Genomic DNA, 23,291 nt, shown 5'->3' on the forward strand with positions numbered 1-23,291 from the left:
GAAAAGAAAAAAGGAGAAAAAAAAGAAGGAAAAAAAAGAAAAGAAAAAAGGAAAAAAAAAAAAGAAGGAAAAAAAAGAAAAGAAAAAAGGAAAAAAAGAAAAAAGAAAAAAGAAAAAAGAAAAAAAAAGGGAAAGAAATAATAAAAAAGAGAAAAAAATTAAAAGGTTTAGGCCCTTTAGGGTTGATTGGGGTTTGAAGCATTTGGGCAATTGTAAAGAAAAAAAATGGTTTTGAATTTTTTTTGACCATTTTGAAGTTTCGTTTAGTTATTTTTAAACCCTAAATCAATAAACTTTAATATATTTCTATATAAAAAATAATTAAAAATACAATAAAGGGTCTAAATCATAATATCATATACCATATCCTAAACAATATAGAGTATAGATTATAAAATATATAGGGTTTAATGTATAGATTATAGAGTATAAATAATATACTAATTTCATTTATTCATTATACTAATTTTATTTAACAGTATTTGTCTCCAGCGCACATTATATTCATCTTATATCACATGAAGCCTACTATATATAATTAGTTTCTTCAATGTTTTTTATCAATTTAGTAGATAATATGTTAAATAAACATATGGTAAAGTTTCATTCAAAATTTCCGTATTTTGATAGTAATTTCCATCGTTTCCATCTAATTTTTGTCGAAATTTAAAAATCTTCGAAATTTCCGTCGAAATTTCCATCGAAATTTCCATCGAAATTTCCTCGAAACCCGAAATTTTATTCCTTGGGTGCTTCACATGCCGGTCTAATTTTATCTAATCTCTTAAAACTTTAAGTTCGACAAATTGGGACTTTTCTCTCGTATCTATACAGAACTAATGCGGAATATGAAAAAGTATTTGAACGCTTGAATCTAGGAGATAATTTATGCAACAATTTGCACCAAAGTTTGTTTGTGTTGTATTTAAAAAAAAAAAAAAAAAAACCATCCACCTAATATGGAAAAGTATATAAAAAAAAGAAATCGAAAGATCTTCCCAAATTCAAAATCACATGGGATGACTTTTAATAGTGTATAGGTTACACCCATCATCCCATATGAATGGAAGTGACGTGACCAAGCATGTTCAGAGAGAAAAATGGGTCCAACAATCAAGTGGGCCCCATGGTATAATGGTCCAAAAAAAAAGGTCAGTGGACTATAGTAGTTACTTTTAGTATTAATATATTTTATTCTCCTAAACAACTCAACCGGGCATTTGGTCTAGTGGTATGATTCTCGCTTTGGGTGCGAGAGGTCCCGAGTTCGATTCTCGGAATGCCCCCTTTTAACCCCAGGTCTCCAGCTGTTTTTTTTTTGTTTCCTATATTAAACCCTAAACCCCTCTTATTCTACGACTGAATCGTTCTTAACAATTACCTCTTGATTTTCTGGTGGCATATTTACTCTCACAACCTCCATATTTCACAGACGCGATTTCTTTGATTTGATTTTCCAATAACAGAGGAATAGTAACAGTTCGAACAAGAAGAAAAGGAAAGTGAAGATGGTGTTTGGGCAAGTTGTGATTGGTCCACCTGGGTCAGGGAAGACCACTTACTGCAACGGCATGTCCCAGTTCCTCAAACTCATTGGAAGGTAAAATTTTACTCTGATTTATGATTTTCAAGTTTGCCCTTAAGAGCTGACTACTTATAGAGGTTAGGCCAAGCTTAGTTTGAATCTGTTTCTATAATGCAGTGACAATTTTACCATTTTGGCTTGCAGGAAAGTTGCTGTTATCAATTTGGACCCAGCTAACGATTCATTGCCGTATCCTCTTCGATTACTCTACTTTTATTCTCTACATTTTGCAGCGTTGCATTTGCTTGTAGCATGTGAAACCTTTACTTAAAAATGTAGCTATGAATGTGCTATAAACATAGAGGATCTTATAAAACTAAGTGATGTGATGATGGAGCATTCTCTTGGTCCAAATGGAGGTGAGCCTACTATTCTTTTTCATTAATGTATAAACACTATGTTTGGTTCATCACTTGGGTAAAGTGAAAAGAGGAAATTGTTGTTTTTATTTTATTATCTAAGGTTTGGTCAGTAAACAAAGAGGGAAAACAATGGAAAGAGGGGAGAAGTTATTGGACTCTCCAATTTTTTCTTTCCAAAATAGTTGACATGTGGAGAAGTCAGATGGTAGGAACAGTAGTAACCGATTCCTTTTTCTTTTATTTTTGCATATCAAGGACAAATTTCCCTTCATTTACATCCTAAAAGTTGTTTCTCTGTTTTTCTTTCTGAGAGTAAACTAAATGGATTGTAAGGTTCTAAAATACCCACATGGATAGAATGAATGGTCAACAAGTGCATGTGGGAGAGCTTCTACACCATAGATTACAAAAGTACTTGATACCTTTTCAGGATTTACTTGATAAAGAAAACTTGTGAAGTTAGGAAAAGTACTGCATATCAGATGGTTTTCGATCAGCTATTCATGTTTAATTTTCATAGAGATTATCCGGAGTTATGACCAACCTAGCAGTGGGTGCTTAAGTGTGTGCTTATGTTTTACTCAAAAAATGATGCTTTTTCTGGGAATAGTATAGTCTTGTAGACGTTTTCTAAGGGATTCTGTGTCCAACAAACTTGTAAAGTATTTTGGCCTCTGTAGTTCTTCAGCTTCTGAAGCTTTTTTGGTCATGTTCATCCAGGTCTCGTTTATTGCATGGACTATCTAGACAAAAATATTGACTGGTTGGAGGCTAAATTGAAACCTCTTTTGAAAGGTCGGTGTATTGCCTTGCTTTACTTATTTAAAATATTCAGCCTCTGTAAATTATGATCATGATAAACCTTGCATTGATAAAATAATAATGCTATGCTGCTGCCTAACAATGTTTTAACTTTGCAGATCACTATTTTCTCTTTGATTTCCCCGGCCAAGTGGAACTGTTCTTTCTTCACTCCAATGCCAAGAATGTTATCATGAAACTCATAAAGAAGTTAAACCTCAGGGTATGATTATGATTTTCTTTTGTAATATTAGTAGCTTCCACCATTCACCAGGACCATGAATAGTTGATGTACCTTCTGCTTGTTATCTTGATGGCTTCTTGATTTGATGCAGTTGACCGCAGTGCATTTAGTCGATGCCCATCTTTGCAGTGATCCTGGGAAGTATGTTAGTGCACTGCTTCTCTCTTTATCAACCATGCTACATTTGGAACTCCCCCACGTTAATGTCTTGTCTAAGATTGATTTAATAGAGAGTTATGGAAAGCTAAGTACGGTCATAGATTTTTTTCCCCTTTTCTTATCCATGACATGCAAATATGTGATATTAATACAGGTGCCACTTATCCTTTATAATTTTAACTTTTTTTTTTTTCTCTTTTAAACGTCTGCAGATTTCAACCTTGATTTCTATACAGATGTACAGGACTTATCTTATCTTCAACACAGTCTTGATCAGGATCCTCGCTCGGCTAAGTACAGGTGCGCTTAATATTGGTTCATAAAGAAAAATAATGAAAATTTTTGCTTTGTTATAAATAAGATGTGTGTGGTTTGCATTGCAGAAAGCTTACTAAGGAGCTCTGTGATGTAATAGATGACTACAGTATTGTCAATTTTACAACCTTAGATATTCAGGCATGCCAATCCCTCTTCACTGTACTCCTGACCTCATGAATTGTTTTATATTTTGTGTTCTCAGTCAGATGCTACTTTTCAGGATAAAGAGAGCGTGGGGACTCTAGTTAAGCTAATAGACAAGACCAATGGGTACATTTTTGCTGGCATAGGAGCGAGTGCAGTAGAGTTCAGCAAGATTGCAGTTGGTCCTGTTGATTGGGATTATTACAGATATCCTTTTGACTTTTGATTCTATAATAAGGTTGCTCTTATTCCTCTATCTTGTCAATATACTTAGCATTATGAAATATTCGAAACTGTCATTAGCCACATTTTAATCTGCATTGGTTGAAAAAATTACAGGGTTGTAAGAACTACGGTCTAAGAACTTATAATTAGGTGATACATCATACATCTTAACTTGTGATTTAATTATATATCAATCTTCATGCTACAAGTAAATTGAAGAATCCAGAAATTGTATATGAATGAGTTATGCTTAACAAAGTAGCTCACAGTTGCAGCAGTGCAAGAGAAGTACATGAAGGATGACGAAAATTTAGATGACAATGAAGAGCCGCGAGACTGACGATCTTTATTTTGTAAGAAATCAGGAAACCCGCTCTAGAGTGCTATCTTTGTATGATATATCTTTTTAGTCATTCCATGCCCTTATCTCTATATGAAAATGTAACTTGCATATAGGAACTGTTTATAAGAGTTTGCGCAACATGATGTGGGTTTTATAATTACATTGTGGTTTTGTAGGCATAGATTAAACTGTGCACTGCTAATGATTATTAGGTTGATGTTCATATTAAGAATTTAATAAATCCTACTCACTCCCTATATATATAGTCAGTTGATAAAGAGTTTCCTCCGATGAAAATACGCGCTCACGTACACAGTGAGGAAATCTGCTTGGATAAGAAGATGCCTTGAAGTTTCTAGATGTTTTAGACTTCTGGACAACGTTAATTTTGTTGAATTTGTAGTTGATTTAAGTGTCTGCTCCAAACATGTATTTATATTATTCCTAGGCCTCGTCCTCGTCCTATTATTCCCGCATGTCATTATATTTTATTTATTTAAGTTAGATACACATTGTTTTATATTTGGTTATTTTATTTATTTATTTATCTAATCATTATAAATTATTCTGATAAACTTTAATTTATATACGATTTTAACAGCTCAAGTCTATTCAAAGCAAAATATTAGTATTATAATAACTGTTTAGATTTAGATTCTGTTTTTAATATAATGGTGTCAATATTTTCTATTTTTGGTAATTAATTTCGGTGGAATTTGTATTTTACTTATATTTATTTAGGGAGATATAGAGTCCAATCTATTTTATGAGTCTTTCTTAGACTAAGACCGGTAGTGATTTAAGGCTTTTAATTAAGTTCTTTTATTTTTCTTTTTTGACGGCTTTATGTTAAGTTTTAACTTCATCCGTCCAAAATCTCGGAGTTAAAACTTAACATGCAGTCTCTACAAAGCCCACTTTATACTCTAGGGAAAATATCCTTCAAATTGGGGAATGACTTTATTATGAATTAAAAATATTTTATTATAAATTAAAGAATTTTATTATGAATTAAAATGATTTTCTTATAAATTTTAAAATATTTTTGGTCTCCATTTAAAAATTATTTTTTTAAAAGAACTAAACTTAATTATCTCATTTATTTATTGGATTATGTGGCTGCTTTGGCTCATATTTGGTGATTAATCTGTAACCCTCTTTTTGGCCAAATATTCTGTAACCCACTAAAGTCTAAACGAGTGAAAATGTTACATGAGGTAACAACGTTGACTTTTTTTTAGAGATTACAAGGAATAGTGGGTTATTAAATTGCAGTAAAGTCATTTAATGAGACAAACACGTGTTATGTGAACACTTATTTTGTGAATTTTATATTCTGCAAGAGGAAATAGTAGAAATAGTAGAAAAGGAAAAATCTTTCTTCCTTGTGAGAGTTGTGATTCTTCTGAAGCTGAGCTCTGCGAGTGGGATTCATGTGTATTTTATTATGAATATCACGAAATTGATGGATATGTCGTGCAGGCAATAATACTTGTGAAGACTGAAGAGTATTAGATTAATTCAAATTAATTAATATGTACGCAGCATAGAGACTTTTCCATGGGGCATGCCGCAATGGGGCATCTCTCACATGAGACAGAGAGACTCTTCCATGGGGCATGCCTCAATGGAACATCTCATGTGAGGTGAGATTTATATGGTTGTCGGATCCACCTCATGTGAGAGATGTCTCGTTGAGGCATGCGCATGAAATATTTAGTCTTGATGACGAGTTAATTACACTTACACCTCTTGAGGTTTATCGTCTTTTCACATACACCCTCTAGAGTTTCAAAATTGTTGCATATAACCCTCTATAGTAAGACGAAAAATGATGAGAAATTATGCAAAAAGACATGTTAAAGGGTAAAATGGCTTAATAAGATTACTCAAAGTGTAAGGTTTAACTTCAATACAAATATTTTCTTTTTTGTTTATTTCTTTTTTTCTCTTGTAGGGGGTTATATGCAATAGTTTTAAAATCTCATGGAATGTATGTGTAATTATTGAAATCCTAGAGGGTGTATGTGAAAAGATAATAAACCTCAGAGGTATAAGTGTAATTAACTCTCTTGATGACATATGATATGATGCAATTTACTTATCCCAATTAAATAAGCTAAAAGTTGAAAGAAAAATGACATACGATGTGATGCATTCCTCGATTCAAAAATAATAAACAATTGAAGCTAAATCCGACAATCTTTATACGAAATTACACCATGAATAAGATAACATGCGTATTTCCCAAGTTTTGCTTCCACATATTCTATTGATTGTTTCAAATAATAATAATAATCTAGATTTTCTAGAGGCATGGTACGCAAGGATCGATACTGACGGAAGCAATTAGACAGCTGAGTTTTTTTTTTTTTTTTTAAGTCCGTTGACTTTATGTATTAAATTTTAATAATATTTTAGTTTATATATCAAAATTTAATAGTATTTTAAATTAGATACTAGTTAAAAAGTCAAACATAATAATATAGTAAATTGTACTATAATTCACAAATATTACATCACATATCACTACAATAAAAAAATATGATCAATTACAAATAAATCAATAAAAAAAAATATTAAGTTTGTATTTGACTGCTATGCAACAAAATAACTTTGGATTTAGCTCCCGAGTTTTGAGCAGAACCCTAAGCCATAAGCCCCAGAACTCTAATTCTAAATCATAAATCTCATTTATATACCTTGCACCTCATTTCTATATTTTATATCACATTTCTATATCCTAAACTAAATTAAGGGCAACATTGTAATTTTATGCTCAAAAGTACAATTAGATTACATTAGCCAACTTCCAAGATAATATAAAAGCCTCCCAAAACAAAAGGGTCAACATGTTTGTGACTTAATCTAAAAAACTACATTTAAATTTAGTAGTCCAATTGAAATATTATATGGTTTTCATGCTATTCTAAAAAATTATTAAAATTTGATATTTAATCCTAATTTTTTTTTTTTTTTAGCTAATAGTCGCACAAATATATGTGTGTTTTACATAAATTAATCTAACCATGTGATACAAAATATATTTAGTTTAGACGGTCTTAATAATTTTATTGCAATTTCACTTCTATCCATTAACTATAACTTTTACCAAGAAAAAGAAATCTACAAGCAATACAAGTATACAACTTTTCTTTCTCTACCAAAGGTAGGGGTGGGCGCAGTGCGGTTCGGTCTCGTTCTCTCCCGGAACTGGGCGCCGCGCCGAACATTCATACGAGGTGTGGTTCGGTGCTTAAAACCGTGAAGGGAGTAAAAAAATCAAACCAAACCAGACCATTCAATTTGCGGTGCGGTGCGATTCTCCATTGCGGTTATGGTCTTTTTATTACATTTACATATGTTTTAAATTTTTTAATGTTTTATAATTTATATAAAACATATTTTTTGGGGTTTGGCCATGTTGGGGTTTCGTCTTTTTATTACATTTATATATGTTTTAATGTTTCATAATTTAGATAAAACATATGTTTTGGGGTTTGAGCAATTGGGTTTGGTTTAGAGTTTGGGGTTTGGTTGGGCAAACTAGTTTATGTAACTAGACTATATAGAGTATATAGAATATATAGAATATATAAAATTTTAAACCTTAGGGTTTATGGTTTAGAGAATGAGAGATGAGTTGCAACCAAACCCTATACCATAATTTTAAATCCTTATACCATAAACCCTAATATCCTATAGGACCTATACCATATCCTAAACCTTGTACCATAAATTTTAAATCCTATACCTTATATGGCATATAACCTACACACTTATATAGTATATAACTATATAATTATATATTATACCTTATAACTATAAACAATTAAAAAATTTAGTATATAGAGTATAAACTATAAATAATATACTTTTTTTTATATATAAAATATAAAGAATATACTAATTTTATAATATAGGGTAATGGGTATAACTAAAATTATATACTAAAACATTATTATATTATATATCTAGAAAATAGGTCATAGGTTTATATAAAATATATTTTAGGGTCTAAACCCTAAAATATAGCTAGGTTAATATTAATTTTAATATTTTATTAGGGTTTAGGGTTTATGGTCTAAAGTGTATAAAAATGTATACAAAAAGTGTATAAAAAGTGTATAAAAAGTATATAAATATGGTATAAATATGTATAAAAAATTTATAAAATGGTATATATATATGTATAAAAATATAGTTTTTTTGCAATTATGCGGTGCGGTTCTGTGTGGTGCGGTTAAATGAGGTGTAGAACCGGAGAGAACCGGTGCGGTTCGATTTTTTTGGCAGTGTTGACTTTTTTTAGTCAATGCGATTTTATACGATTTTTTGGCGGTGTGGTTTGGCCGATTTTGGCGGTGCACAGTTAAAATGCCCACCCCTAACCAAAGGACATTAAAATACTAGGCTAACTAGCCTTTATCGCCAAGATGCATATCACTCCATCTTTAATTTATGAACCATCGGAAAAGGAAATTTAGAGGACCACATCCTATCTTATATCTCTAGGACAAAATATATTTATAGTACTCATGCTATTTCATATTTATGGTCACATGTGAGTTACATAATTTATTAGATGTAAATATTCGCTCTATGTAACGGGTGTAGCCGTGTAGGTAAGTTTTTCTCCTATTAAAGGAAATGCAACAAAATTCATCACACAACGAAATTTTATGTACTAAATATGAGAACTGGAAATTCTAAAATCGTATACATGTGATCCAATACATCAACTCATCTGAATCCATCATTTACCTTATCAACAACTAATTTTGAGTCACTTGTTTTTAATGTCATAATAAAACCTACTCTAACCTTACTCGTAAAAGTTCCTCAGAGGCATTCAGAAATTAAAACCATACAAAAAAGATTAGCATGACCCCTAATTTACCAAGAAACGAACACCTACTTGTAAACCCTTTATTTTTAGGAGAAGCTTCCGAATCCTAAATTAAATGAGTCTCACATATACTTTTTGGCTTTTTTACTCAAATACCACCTGAACTATAAAGGGTGTGCTCAAATACCACCTAAACTTTTTTTCTTGCCAATTTACCACCTGAACTTTCACATATTGGTCAATTTATCACCTACCGTCATTTTAGTTAAATTTTCTGTTTATTTCAAGGGTATTTTCGTCATTTATATAAAAAAAGCATTTTAAATATTTAAAAAAAAATCTAATTAAACCCCCTAAAAAAAAAGGGTATTTCCATTTTCTATTTTTTTAGTTTTTAATTTTTGTTCTAATTATATTTTAAAAAAAGTTTTTAAAATAATAATATTTTTTTATTGTATTCAAGGGCAAAATGGGAAGTTTGGGAAATTTTTTGATGATTTAACAGAAAAATGAATGTTAAGTGGCAAATTAGCACATATTAATAATTTCAGGTAGTAAATTGACAAGAAAAAAAGTTTGAATGGTATTTGAGCACACCCCCTATAATTCAGGTGCTATTTGGATAAAAAAACCTATACTTTTTTTGTGGCCACTCTTACTTACATATACAGTTACTTAATGTTTTTGGAGTTGGTTAGACTTTACCCACCTGATCTGTGAAAGGTGTACAATTTTTCAAATATACACCTGTCACTAGTTCTTACCGTATCAACAACTACTCTTAAGGGGTGCCCCTTCTAGAAGATATTTTACCTCACTCGTTTATGATTTTTGACCTTCGATAAATGTATGCCGTGTCGTGTGAATCCAACGGTGCAATGACATTAAATATAGTCTTAAATCTTAATAAATATGGATCAGTTCAAGTTATTCAACCCTCTTCTGCAAGCATTAGGCGTGTGTACAATTTTAATTCTATTCCCTGTTGAGTGTTGAACATTTCTTTCTAGATATCCAAAGTTTACAAAGAATAATATGAATGTGGAACTGTAAGAATCGCTGCCCTCCTCTCCAAGTAGTCAAACCCACACCCAAATCCATGTGGCAAGAAGCTTCTATAGGATTTTGTTTTTTCAAACCTTTAATTTTGACTAAAGCTTGCTTGTATCTGTCTTCTCTTAGCAGCAGTCCTTTAATAAATACTTATGTGGTGGCTCCCTTCTCTTCCAATCAATCAACCAAACCCAACTCAAAAATCCCTCAAAAGTGAAAACCCACAACACCAAAACGCAAAACTCTCAGTTTGATTTGATATCATCAGATGTTGAGCCCTTTCAGCTGTGCCTTTTTTCACCCAGAAGATGTTCATGATGATGAGCAGCCCATGAGTCTCAGTCCCTGTTCAACACCAAGAAAATCATCAGCATCAAGAAGAAAAGGCAGTAACAGCAAGAACCCATATTCAACTCGAGGCCTGGACAAGTTCTCTGCACTCTTAGCCGATCTTGAAGAGAAAAGACAGAAGATTTATGCACAAAACAACCCCCAAGACATTTCTTTTGTTCGTTTTGTGTATAACAACTCAGACGATTGTGTCCCAATTGTGGTCAAGTTGAAGGACAAGAAGGATCAATTGGACAAAACTAAGCCTGAATTATTAGACCAGATCAAAGAAAAGCATGTGACAGAGGCCTGTGATAAGTTTGGTATTGAGTCCTCCAAAGCCAAGAAAGAAGTACATCAGCAACAACCCGGCAAAACTAAGAAGCTGATGAACATGTTGTGGAGACGACCCTCTTATTATTTGCCAGTGGTTGTGATCTTGATTTTGGTTCTGCTGGCTGTGTTTGGAAGATCAGTTGCAATACTGTGTACTTGTATTGGCTGGTACGCAGTGCCAACATTGAAAGCTGCAGAGAGCTCAAATGCAAGAAGGGGGTCAAAGAAGAAGGACCATAAAAGAAGATTGAGTGACAATAAGATGGTAGTTACTGAAGGGTTGTCTTCCCCAAAGAGTAACAACAACACCACCACCACCACGCCGCGATCAAGACAACATGGTCACCACCGGAAAAGCTGGTGATGATCATGTCAATGCCATTGACTTGTTTCTGGTCCATATGATATTTCTTTGTTCTTTATTTCTTTCCCTTTTTTTATTCTGGGTTAAGATTTTGATTCTGAGTATGTACAATCTTTTTTTTTTTTTTGGTTACATGTGGGGTTGGATTGAAACTTAGAGATTCAATCTTTCCTTGACATGTTTGTAAATGTAAATTATGAGTAATGTGGGTTTAGCCTAGAGAGTAATAGCCCATGTTATGTTAGCTTTTTATGGAGGCTTTTCATGGTTTTGTAAGATGTGAATGAAATAGAAATTAAATGGTGAAGTCAACACTCCATGATACATCTGCTTCTTCTTTTTTGATCTTGAAGGTTTTTTGGTTTTATGCTAAATTTATTCACTGTAAATTTTCGGAGAAAGTTTAAGCATTAGATTCTGGATCAAGATATTAAGAAAATAATGTGGCGTTTGTTATATAGACTTAAAAGCCTATACCAGTCATAAACCTGTTGCAGAACAATTTAAGTCGGACAACCAATACAATACCTTGAAAAATCTAGCGCTCCTTTGTTGAAAGTTGAAACTAATATATTAAATTCACGTTTCTCATCTTCTTTTTTAAACAAAAAATTTTCACAAGTTTCTAATGTGCCTAACAATTGAAAAGCTGCGTATCACGATCATCATTAAATAAATAAAAAATTCCATCTAATAAAGTTGTCTTGGACATAGAGTTTATTATTTATTATGATTAGTAATTGGCTTAAGGCAAAAAGAAACTATGTGGATACACTTGGTGATTGGTTTGAAGATCCACAAGTACAACCAGCCATGTTCTTTTATTTGTTTCGTAAATTATGGGAATACAGTAAACTAACATTAGAGAAGGGTTTCAACAAGTACTTTATTTAGCCTCAGATCGGAGATCGTTTACAATAAAAGAGGAAAGATATCAAGACTTCCATTTTTAAAAAAGACTCAAGACTTCACTTTAATTATAGTAAAGGTATCAGGCTATCAGCACCCTGTAAGGATCATTGGTCAACCAGCCCTCTTTAGATTACGAGAAAAACTTACATGTAACAAAAACTTACATGTAACGGATAAATATACCAGTTCCTCTCACAATAAATGGTCACTTTGACTAACATGTAAAGATATGTTGTGAGAATGTGAGTTTATATACCCGTCACATGCAAGTTTTTCTCATAGACTACATACAATAATGGAAGGTTGGCTCAATTCGAACAATATACGAATCATTTTACAAGTTTGGAGCTGAACAGTAATCGTTGCATTTGCAAAAGGCTAATCATACATATTGGATCTAATAAGAGAGCGGAAGACTAGTTTTTGCTGCCGTACATTGACTCGTACCAGTCTGGATCATACATATTTGACCTAATTATCGTTGCACTTCAAACTCCAAGCTCCAAAGGAATTTTCAGACTTTTTGCCTCACCTTCCCTATTCCTGTATTCAAACAAAAGCATTTATGTCATTATTTGCAGAGATCAATATACAAGCTTGAAAAGTGACATTTTCCTTTTTGGTAAACAGAAGGTAAACACAATAGCATAAACATGACATATACTAGTTGATTTGAGTTTCAACAAGGAAAGGGGAGAGCAAGAAACAAAAGATTTTCAGCCAGTGGACCAATTATAGTTTGATCCATCTGGGAAACACAGAAAGCCTCTTCAAGCACCAAATAGTTTATTTGTTTAGCTAGCTACTTAGTTTCTAACCTTAAACCTCTTTCGTGGAGCTTGGTTGGCACTGAATTGTGAAATGTGTTGCTGATGCCTGGGAGCTCCACTTCTGTGATTTGTTGTTGCTATTTCTCGTACCCTACTGCTGTTATCCTGTGTTTGATTTCTTGAGTATCGGAAAAATCCATCCCTGTCCCAAGCAACCTCATAATCAGCCTTCAATTGAGATCCTTGCTGCTCCACAGCAAGCCACGTTTAGTTACAAACAAGAAAGAAGAATGGTTGATTAACAATAGGTCCAAACAGAAAATTCAATACAAGCATAAGCACCGGGTATAACAAGAAAAACCAACTGCCCACCTTCTGCAACGAGCGGCTAGACAACACCTTGAAAGTATTATAGAAGTCCTGGTACTTCTCAAACTGAACCACGATCTTACAATGGAGACCTGAAATCAAGTCCTCACCATCCTCGTTTGCATCCTTACCTAGACCATCGTCCTCAGCAACATTAAGATTCCTATAGATTATGAGTAAAAAGGGGCAGCAATAAGGATGATGTATGATTAGCTAAGGCCACTACCCTCGTGGACGCTAATGATAATACAAATGAGTTATTCCAAAATGGGAAATCCAAACACACTATAATGTTCATGCAGTGATACATAAAACATGGAAAACTGAACACTACAAAGTAAATATCACAAGTTCACCTTTCTTTTCTTTTTGCTGAGTACACTTTCTAGCTGAATTACAAAAATATTGTTCAGGCAAACATTTGGAACTAAATTACAGTGAATGAAAGGCACATTAGATTCGAACACATAACGATTTCTTGAAGACAATAATGAAGAGAGTTAGAGAACAAACACAATGACATGCCTTATCTTGCCAAATGTAGAAAAGATGGTATGGGTAACCAGCATTGAAGGCTTCGACGATACTCGTGGCTCTGCAAACCAGCGTGAGGGAACACCCCTCACTATTATAGTATCAGGCTCTTGCCTCCCACTCCTTGAAGACCCTGCAAAAAGAAGCAAACTTTCAGACCAAATTTACTCAAACTCATCAAAATTCAAAGCTCATTCGAAAAATGAATACAAACCCCGATTTCCAAAAGCGTAAAACTCCTCCCAATCTTTCTTCATGCCCTCGAAATCATCGGACGCCGGAACGGCGACGTTTAGCTTGAACTTAGCCCCTTCGAGATTGAGCTCAATCCCATCCATTTTCTCAACAATGTACCTTCGCCAGTCCTGAAACTTCTTCTCCAACTCCCCGACGTCCTTTTCTTCTTCCTCATCCAATTTTCTATTACTGGTCTTGTTCAGAAACCCTAGGTCGCGAATGCAGAGGGTACCGAAAGCTACAGGATCGTCGCGCTTGCGCTTCTTGAGGTCCCTGACGCGCCTGATCTGGAGGTCATCTTCCGGGACGGCGATAGAGACTGAAAGCGAGCTCTTGAGGAAGTCTCTGAGCGTCTGCTTCGTCTTCCACTCGTCAATGGGTTTGGTCACAGCCGGACTTGACGCGTACACTGTGAGATTGAGCCTCACGCGCGGGACCAGAGAGAGGCCATTCTCTATCTCTAGGGTTTCAGTAGGAGGCAGTGAATCCAACGGTCGAGTGTTCATCTCTCTCTGCAAAGTAGGGTTTGCTTCCGAAACAGAGAACTCAGACTTTCCGAAAGACAAGAAAGGAGGAAGACACTTCGAAACGCCGTCGTTTCCCTTATTTACTATGGGAAGTACGGTCAAGTACCTCAGACGACGGCGTTTAAATTGCCAACCAAGATTACAAGATAATCTCATTTTATGACGTGGCACGCGGCAATTGACCCTGGAAGGTGGTACATGGTGTTCCGAGCCGTACCTCATAAATAGGAATTTATAAGCAGTCAATCCCTAGCAAAAGTCAAAAACAAAAAAACAGATTGAGAAGAGAGAGATACAGATGGGGCTACTGTGTTGTTTTGATGGAGGCAACAAAGCACAGAGAAGAGAAGAAGACAGGATAGCCTCCGCAGAAGCTCTCACCAAAGCTGCCGAAGCTGCCCAGAGAAGGTAAATTTAATTTAGTTTAATTCTTTTTTCTTTTTTTTTTCAATCGGATCATTTTCATTTGCTAGAGCTGAAAATCGGAATTCATTTGGGTATCGTCAATTGTATTCTGGTTGCTACAAATTTTATTTTATGATGTGTTTTGGATTGATTCATTTCGTTTTTTTATTTATGTAACGATGGAGAAGGAAAATTAAATGAAAGTGAGAAAAATATTATATCTAATTATTAAAACTTTAGCTACTTTGGTGATTTCTAATTGTTCTTAAAACTTTTTACAAACAAATTGAGTTACTCATCTATTTAATCATAATCTTAATGCTAATAGTAATCTTACTCCAATGAAATTCAAGAAGCTGGCTGCTTCTGCTATTTTCATTGTGTGGACAGGGCCAAGGACAATGTGTACACCTGAAATGTGGTAGATTACTTTAGTCCAAGACAGCCCCATTATGTAACTTGGCTTTGTTGTGACCATAATAATAAATTTAAAGCTTGTGCTAGTATTATACGGTAATTACCATGGATATACACTCTTGCAAACACTATGTGTTAATGTGTGCATGTTTACAAATGGGGAATGCAGATCATAACACATATAAAGGGTTCATATTTTCACTTTGATAGGCAGATAGCAATGCTTGGTAATTAAAAAGGATGGAGTGTGGATCCATACTTACTGTACTTCTATACGCACATAGTGGTTTCTTAGTTATTTTATAAACTTATATACTGCAATCATAATTGCAGGCAAGAGGAATTCGAAAAGTCTGCTGCAGGAAGAGCTGCACGTGCACAGCAACAGGCGACTGCAAAGCAAGCTCAAGCTGCCAATGCTAACAAAGGCGAACCAGTATTAAAGGTTTGAGTGACTGAATTCCCACATTTTTGTTGTAAATGGATGTAAACGTTACTGAGCTACACTGTCAACATATTAAATAATATCATCGGACTGTCCTGTAGGTTTTAGTGGTTGAAATGCCAATCTCTGTTGCTTCTATGCTATTTTATATCATGCAGAGAAAAGATGAGCTATGACGTCATTGTATCTTAGTCTTATGATATTCTGGGGTTCAATTTATTTGATTGTGGAATGATGCACCACTGATAATGTCGTTATTATCCTCTAACCAATGTTTTGCCACCTTTGCACTCTTGATACCAAAGTGCAATAATGTGCACGTTTGTTGAAATCAGATTGTTCATATCTTTGACTGTTTTGTTGATCTTGTGGATGCAGTGGTCAATGGGTTGAGGCCGAGCCTTTTGTCTTTTCAACAACTGTTAATTGTAAGTCAATGAACGTTGTACCTAGTAAAATTTGAAAAGTTTTCTGCCTTAAACATCTCTTAAATTTCTGCATTATTGTTAATATTTTATCTTTGTTTTCTCTGCAGTGTTTATACAGATTCAATGGTGTTTCGTGGATTGTCAATTCCTCTTGTGCCGGGACCAAAATTTCCAGATCTTCAAAGCAAAATTTGTTTATCAATCGACATTCAATTTGTAGTTTTCTCATATTTTGTATATGGAATGTCATGAAAACAATAACAGTTGCAACAATAGTTTCAGTGTCTTGCTTTGGTCCATCTTCTAATAATTCATCCTGGCCTTTAAGAAATGTTTATAGTTGCTTCCTTGCTTTAGCTAGTGGTTTGTACGATTGGATTTTCAGCTGGTATCTATGAAATCAACAATTTCTCGGGGAAACTTTCATATTCTCGGACCAAATTTTAATTACTTATGTATCAATTCCATAATACAAGTTCGTAGTACACAATATGGGATTGCATTAACAAAGGGTGGAACAAAGTTTAGTCAAAATTCTCACCCACATTAACTTGTCACGTGTATGACTAAGAATCCCTGAGCTAAGGCACATTTTGATTTCAACAAGATGAACTAATAGCTACAGATAAATAACCAAGGCTACTGTACATTGCAATCAAAGGAATCCAATACCAAGCAACGGTCAGTGGAACAACTGAATAAGCAATAACCATTCAGTTGATCAGTATGCTTAAGAAAAATTGGGAAACCAATGTTACACAAAGCTTTGCACTGGAGCTGACATCTGAAGCTCATATGCAGCTTGAAAAAAGTCTGCTGCTTGTTGTAATAGGCCTTCCATTTTTGAAAGCAATCCAAGGTTCAACCATGCCTCATGGTTTGTGGGTTCTAATCGCAGAGCATTCATCAAAAAGCTTCTTGCAATGGGGTGTGATCGGCCACCAAGTTTCATCAATACTTCTGCAGTTGAAACAATACTTGGAACATAATCTGGTTCTATTGACAATGAGACTGAGAATGAAATGAGAGCTTCCTTGTATTGTGATTGAGCTTCAAACAACACACCTGTTATTGGATATCATATGATGAGTTGAAGTTATAATTCATACAAGCTTTGCAAGCATTTGTTCTGCATGCACACAAACATAATTTCTACCTGTCGTATGCCAACTATGGGGAGAAAAAAATTCAATCAACTTGGCTTTGTTGACACATATTTCTGCATCAGGCCACAAACCAAGTTTTTTATAAATGGTTGCCAAGTCCCGCCAAGCTTCCTTTTCCAAGTTTCTTCCCACAAATGCCTGCACAAGAAAGAAAAAAAAAATTAACAGAGAAGAAGCAGAAGCATAGTGACTTCAAAGATCCCTTCAATTAAAAATACAAACCTCAGAATCAAAGGTTTTGTCTTGTTCAAAGTTCTTTGCTTGTAGATCCCTCTGTGCTTGAACAAGAGCTAGCAATAGTCTGTAGGTTTCTATTGCTTGCTTTGGATTTTCTTGAGCAACTTGAAGCACAGCTTTCAATCTGAGCAGTTCTAAATGATCCATTCTTCCGGATTCATCCAAAGCAAAATCAACTATGGTTTCAGCGTCTTTGAACCGCTGCTCTGCAGAAACTACAAGTGCTAATAGCTTCCAACCTTGTGCTGAGCTGCCAGCCACCATATCAGAGTACTTCATTGCATTATCAAAAGCAACGTCCAGATTCCTTTGCAGCGCATTTTCAAGGCCAAGACTGAACATCACCTCAGGATCCTCCTTCCTATTAAGAGCAGCATGGCTTAGAGAGTTCAAAGACTCTCTTTGAAAAAAGACTCTTTCAGAATCTGATACAGAAACTCTTGCTGCATCGCTATAGCAAACACCAAGGAATTTATGAGCTTGACCCAAGAAATGCTCACATTGATGACTGACCAAGTCAATAGCTTTACGTGAAAATTTTATCCCTTCACGAGCATGAATTGGATCTTGGGAACATAGTTTTGCTCCCAAGAGAAAAGAAGGGAAGTGGGGCTTGTTCTTTGCTTCGGAACAGCCTGCAACCTTTTCCAAAAGGTTCAAGGCTGCTTCGTTCTGTCCACAGGCACTATAACAAAGAGCAAGAAAGTACCATCTCTCAGCTCGGCCATATAATCCCGGAAGGGCCTGCTCCACATGATCTGCTAATAATTCAAACTGTCCAGTAACAGAAAGTGCATAAGTCAGATGATCCATAATCTCTGCATCCCACTTTATTTCGTGCAATGCCACCTTTTTCATAATTAGTAACAACAAAAGAATGGCTTCTTCTGTATTATTTTTGGGGGTAGTTGGACCCCATACTTGTAATTGTGGGGGAAGGCTTGCTTCAACACCACCATAGAGTAATGTGCAAGCTAAGTTTTTCTGAACTTTAGCCAACCTCTCAGGGTCCAAATTCCATGGCTTGATTAGAGCCCGGCGATATGCTGTGATAGCTTCATCAAGATAGCCTGCCTTAATCCATAAATTGGGTAGCAACTCCAGTGCTTTGTGAAACATCTCCTGCAATTTGCAGTCCTCACCAATGTCTTCAGGCATTCCATCAGGCATTGCTGAATCAACTGTATCAAGAATAACTTTGCACTCCTTTGCAGCCTCTGATGAATAAGAAAGTATGAGAACATTCAAACTATTTAGTTCTAATCAAAAGATAACAATCTACACTAATCCCAACGCTACCCAATTTACTGGAGTATAACTCTTCCAATGCTGAATTATATTTATCCTCCAAAGAAAAAACTTCCCATCAAATATGAAAGGAACAGATAAATAAATAACCATGACAGAGGAGGCAATACCTATAACTCTTCCAAGTTCCCCCAATGATCTCGCCTTAAGTAATATAGCTTCAATAAGTAGGCTCACAGAATGCATTGACATTACACTGGGAAGCACATTATCACCTTTAAGACGTGGTTTTCTTGGCCTAATTCTCTCAACAATAGCCTTGGCCATCCTTGGGGTTAAATTTCTAATGTCAATACCCTGAAATACCTGCAGGGCAGCATCAAAATTCCCTCTTTGGAATTCAAGCCTCCCCAACAAAGCCCTGGCTTCCTGAATCTCATACAAAAAGAGGGGAAATCAGTATTTAGTACAAGTGATATTACAAAGTGGCCAATTTATCAACAAGCAAGTTTGAAAAAACAAAATGAAAACCCACCTCATAATTTAAGGATAGAGCTTCTTTTAGCGTGGATTCAGCTTCATCTACTTGGATATCTTCAAATTTTGAGTCCCAGTCTCCAGTCCTCGAAGAAAGGCCACTCGCTGAGAAGTCCCTGGTGGCAAGGGACTCCGGAGACTGAGGTGGCTCTGGCTCTTCAAATTTGAATTGCTCTCCTGAACAAGCACACAGCATCTTCTCCAAAAATGAACTTGGATGCTTATGATTTCAGTCAGAAATTGAAGCAACAAAATCACTTCTCGGTGGTTTGTTTCAACTTGCATGTGTGTGCACCTACAAATGAGTTGAAACATGTCTCTTTCATGAAGCCAATTTCCATTTTGATGATATTATTGAAGAAAGAGAACAATGCAAGCTACAATGCCATTAGAGAATGAACTGTACGGATTCTACCATGAAACAATGGTTAGAAACAAAAACAACAATGGACATCCGCAAAGTAGCATAGGTCATGCCGAACAACAAAGCTCATTTATAAACGAAACCCAGTAAAGTAAAGTACTACAATGATTTAAAAACACATAAAAGACACTGAAAATAAAGGGAATAAAGTTGGAGGCCAAGACGAAGTCTTTGAAAAGAGAGAGAAAAGAACAAGGCAATCAGGTTGACAAGAAGAACACGAGGAAGTTGAAAAGGGCGAGACAAACAAAGAGAAGAGAGTTTTTCGCGCTTACCCAAGCAAGAAAATCACAACCCAAAACGTGATCTTGCAGCAGTCGTCGAAGCTTGAAAGCTACTTCTCTGGTCAAGTCTTAGTTTTTCTCTGGTTTTTCAAAATTTGGAATCTGTTTCAGTTTTTCGTTTTTCAAGTTCAATAAACCCAATGCCCAAGCATGTTGTGATGATGGTGGACTGGTGGGGAAACAAATCTGATTTTTGATATGGGCTTTTGTTGTTTTCTCTTTCTTTTCTATTTGCTGACTTTGTCGGTACACAAAAAGTTTGCCTGTCTAGGCAAAGCTGGTTGCAGGCTTGCAGGTCTCAGACACTCATAGGTGGATTTTCATAAAGTTTTGTTGGATTAGTGGTATGGTTGTGTTTGTGTTTGCCAATATGCAAATTCACTCCTCAACTCAAGGAAAGGCTTGTTTATGTTTAGCATTTGCAATCTAAAATATATTATGGTAAAACCATAGATTATTATGAATCTAGTATTGGGTGGTCAAAATATTTGTCATAGATTATGAAATGGCTGAAAAGATGAAAATTTTCAAATATTGGCAAGAAAGAAGAATAAAGTATAGAACAGCTGTTCCTTAAGATACACTCATACAAGCTCTTTCCTTGTAAGGGTGTGTCCAAAGTATAAAGGGGCCACATTGGTTGATAACAGAGGTGCCCGTATCACTACAAAATTACAAATCAAAGTTGAACGAGTACCAAAGTACCAAACAGTTTGAATTCAAAATAGCCGGCTAGCTAGCTGCCCTCTCCCAATTTTTGAGTATTTGACATCTGCTAGACCATGTGTAGTGGTTGTGGGTTGCTGACTTGGCCTCTGTATTTGTTTATTAACAGACATGATAACATGCCCATACTCATTAGTACAACAACTGACTTCAACACAAATTTGACCAATTAGTGATTCAGCATTAGATTTCTTTACCTCTTGTTTGCTTTGTATCCCTATTCCCTACTCCCTATTATCTGTTTTCTTTTTCTTTTTCTTTTTTGGTGAGAGGTTGCTTTGTAATTTTAAAATGTCATTGTTGGTTGTGGTGGTTCCTCTATTCCAGATTAGAAGTTTAAAAGATTGCTATAATTATAATAACACTTTTAACTTGCATGGATTAATATATTGGATGCAACCTTAGTGACAAACATTAAGCAAAAGCAGTGCATCATGGTACCATCATATAGATATTAAAACCTTTTAAAACTGATTATATAATACATACACATACACGTTGCTCAAGAAGAAGGGACAGAACCCAATGCTCCAATATTCCAAAGGGAAATTGCACCATGCAAGGAGATTGGCGCATCTCATTCCTGCTTGATTATCGCATTACAAATCCAAAATACAATCAATGTTATGGAAACAAACTCTTCAACTTGAAAAAATAACTAAAATTTGCTGAGAATGTGAGAAAAACACAGCACAGTGATCATGTAAAAACACTCAATGAGTTAAACAAGGAACAGTTGGATAGCCTTATATTGCTTACTTTTTTCTTGTAAAATTACACAAACCACGTGAAGGGTCCTCTTTTTCTCTCATATAGTCATATGTCACCAGAGATTCTTGTAGTCTGAGAAACCAGTGTGCAGTGATGGTTTGGTTGTCGTTTTGTAACTTTCTGCAAATGGGCCTCTGACACACGGGCCTGAGAGTCTCTCTTCCCTTTGCAGATTTATTTATGGGAGTCCCATTTCCACTACCAGCTCCTTAGTCAAGTAGTCTTCTCAAATATTAAGAGTGTGTTCGGTAACGTTTTACAAAACGATTTTTTATTTTATAAATTTAAAAAATGATAAAAATGTGTTTGGTTGTCGTATTGAGAAAACAATTTTTGAAAAATACAAAATAGAATTTCTAGTTTATAGTATAAATTCAAAAAACGACTAAATGATGTTTTAAGTGAATTTAGAAAACATAGATAACACAGATACAAATAAAAAAAAATTACAACTGAAAAAAAAAAAAAAAAAACATGTGATCTGCACCTCCTCCCCACCTAGCCAGACCCACCTCTGGCGGCAACCCTACCCCCCGCCGCTGCCCACCTCACCCATCTCTCTTCATCTCTCCTCTATTTCTCTATTTCTTTTTTTTTTCTCTCTCTTCCCATCTCTCAAAATATATACTTTGTAATCTCTCTATAGTTTCCAATTCCCGCTTCAATAAACGGATCAAGACTCTCCGTAACATCCATGGCAGGAAGTTCACGAACCTTAACAACTTTTACATAGAGAAAATACATATGTTCAACTAGATCATAGGTGATTGCAGTGTTGTCTCTATTAATAATACGGCCACCAACAACTCTTCCACCTCCAAGGTAGTCGCGCCGACCGAGGTGGTTGGGTTTTATAAAACTTCTCTTCTTTTTAATTATATATTTTATGAAATTGATTAATAATAATTTATAATTAATATCTTTTGTGAATATAATTATTTGGTTGTAATAATTGGTTAATATCAAATGTGTTTTCATTATTTTTGTTTTATATAATTGTTTTTTAATTACGCTACCAGACGCCTTCTCATATTTTGAGAATGCAAAATTTAATTTGTCATTTTCATTTTACAATACAGTTTTTTTAAAATTGTTCTGTAAAACGTTACTAGACGGCCCTAAAACTCTCTATCCCACAAATTAATTAGTGGATAGTTTGCTACCTTCAATTATTGTACAACATATAATTAATGGTTGACTTAGAAATACAAACCTCCAACCCCCCCCCCCCCCTGCCCCAAAATAAATAACTACAGCGTACAGGTACAAGATGTCACGCATCATCATGTTCATTAACAAATGCAGTAGTTGGCTATGTCTTTTTTTTTTTTTTTTTTTTTTTTATGAATAGAGTTATGAATTTATGATCATTACTTTAAAGCTGGTGGGCATGTGGGTTATTTTTTAAATATTATCAGCCAATCAGCCATGTTGAAAATCTTGAACCTTCCATGGCCGTATGTTTTAAAAAAATGCTTATGCTTTGTTTTAAAAAAAGAAAGTTTAGAAATATAATCCTTAAATAATGGTGGAACTCCTCTTATATTGTTAGTAGTGTTTGGTGAGAATTGGAACACTACACAAGGAGAGTTCAAACATACACAATAAAAGCTCGAACACTACTAAAAAATTATATTTCCAAAACTCTAGAAATGGAGAAATTGATGGTCAAAATATCTAGAACATGCACAAAACTTCCAAATTTTTAATTAAGAAAAAAAAAAAACAGCACTACTCTAAA

At 34.8% G+C, this 23,291-nt stretch overlaps 5 protein-coding genes and 1 non-coding gene across 8 annotated transcripts; 4 read left to right on the forward strand and 2 right to left on the reverse strand.

Moving 5' to 3' along the window:
• The first annotated feature begins 1,214 nt into the window (after positions 1–1,214).
• On the forward strand, positions 1,215–1,286 carry TRNAP-UGG (transfer RNA proline (anticodon UGG)). The gene has a single exon. It is a non-coding gene; the product is annotated as a tRNA-Pro (tRNA).
• Positions 1,287–1,372: 86 nt separating this feature from the next.
• On the forward strand, positions 1,373–4,767 carry QQT1 (P-loop containing nucleoside triphosphate hydrolases superfamily protein). Of its 3 annotated transcripts, none has more exons than XM_086251131.1 (11): positions 1,373–1,600; positions 1,730–1,774; positions 1,865–1,944; positions 2,668–2,742; positions 2,868–2,971; positions 3,084–3,240; positions 3,364–3,451; positions 3,535–3,607; positions 3,690–3,820; positions 4,106–4,191; positions 4,452–4,767. In XM_086251131.1, the coding sequence occupies exons 1-10, from the start codon at positions 1,509–1,511 to the stop codon at positions 4,176–4,178; spliced, it is 918 nt and encodes a 305-aa protein (XP_086107257.1). In that variant the 5' UTR covers positions 1,373–1,508; the 3' UTR covers positions 4,179–4,191; positions 4,452–4,767. The 3 variants fall into 3 exon arrangements, with proteins under 3 accessions (XP_086107257.1, XP_086107256.1, XP_086107255.1); XM_086251130.1 differs by having other exon boundaries at positions 4,448–4,766; XM_086251129.1 differs by lacking the exon at positions 4,452–4,767 and having other exon boundaries at positions 4,106–4,444.
• A 5,440-nt stretch (positions 4,768–10,207) lies between these two features.
• Positions 10,208–11,441, forward strand: LOC147278651 (uncharacterized). Its single transcript, XM_086251909.1, has one exon. The coding sequence runs from the start codon at positions 10,352–10,354 to the stop codon at positions 11,111–11,113; it is 762 nt and encodes a 253-aa protein (XP_086108035.1). The 5' UTR covers positions 10,208–10,351; the 3' UTR covers positions 11,114–11,441.
• Positions 11,442–12,284: 843 nt separating this feature from the next.
• On the reverse strand, positions 12,285–14,515 carry ZCW7. Its single transcript, XM_086251603.1, has 5 exons — positions 13,913–14,515; positions 13,690–13,831; positions 13,168–13,327; positions 12,844–13,041; positions 12,285–12,568 (listed from the first exon to the last, which is right to left on the reverse strand). Exons 1-5 carry the CDS (start codon positions 14,439–14,441, stop codon positions 12,563–12,565), a joined length of 1,035 nt encoding a protein of 344 aa, XP_086107729.1. The 5' UTR covers positions 14,442–14,515; the 3' UTR covers positions 12,285–12,562.
• A 195-nt stretch (positions 14,516–14,710) lies between these two features.
• On the forward strand, positions 14,711–16,456 carry LOC147278653 (uncharacterized). Its single transcript, XM_086252271.1, has 4 exons — positions 14,711–14,870; positions 15,618–15,729; positions 16,108–16,157; positions 16,265–16,456. The coding sequence occupies exons 1-3, from the start codon at positions 14,761–14,763 to the stop codon at positions 16,120–16,122; spliced, it is 237 nt and encodes a 78-aa protein (XP_086108397.1). The 5' UTR covers positions 14,711–14,760; the 3' UTR covers positions 16,123–16,157; positions 16,265–16,456.
• Positions 16,457–16,753: 297 nt separating this feature from the next.
• NPGR1 (no pollen germination related 1) lies at positions 16,754–20,458 on the reverse strand. The gene is made up of 6 exons (XM_086251940.1): positions 20,045–20,458; positions 19,344–19,640; positions 18,979–19,237; positions 17,546–18,777; positions 17,314–17,461; positions 16,754–17,222 (listed from the first exon to the last, which is right to left on the reverse strand). Exons 2-6 carry the CDS (start codon positions 19,539–19,541, stop codon positions 16,912–16,914), a joined length of 2,148 nt encoding a protein of 715 aa, XP_086108066.1. The 5' UTR covers positions 19,542–19,640; positions 20,045–20,458; the 3' UTR covers positions 16,754–16,911.
• Positions 20,459–23,291: the final 2,833 nt, after the last annotated feature.

The sequence above is a fragment of the Dryas octopetala genome, chromosome 7 (genome assembly GCF_963921425.1).
Source record: "Dryas octopetala chromosome 7, drDryOcto1.1, whole genome shotgun sequence".
NCBI classification, from domain to species: Eukaryota; Viridiplantae; Streptophyta; class Magnoliopsida; order Rosales; family Rosaceae; genus Dryas; species Dryas octopetala.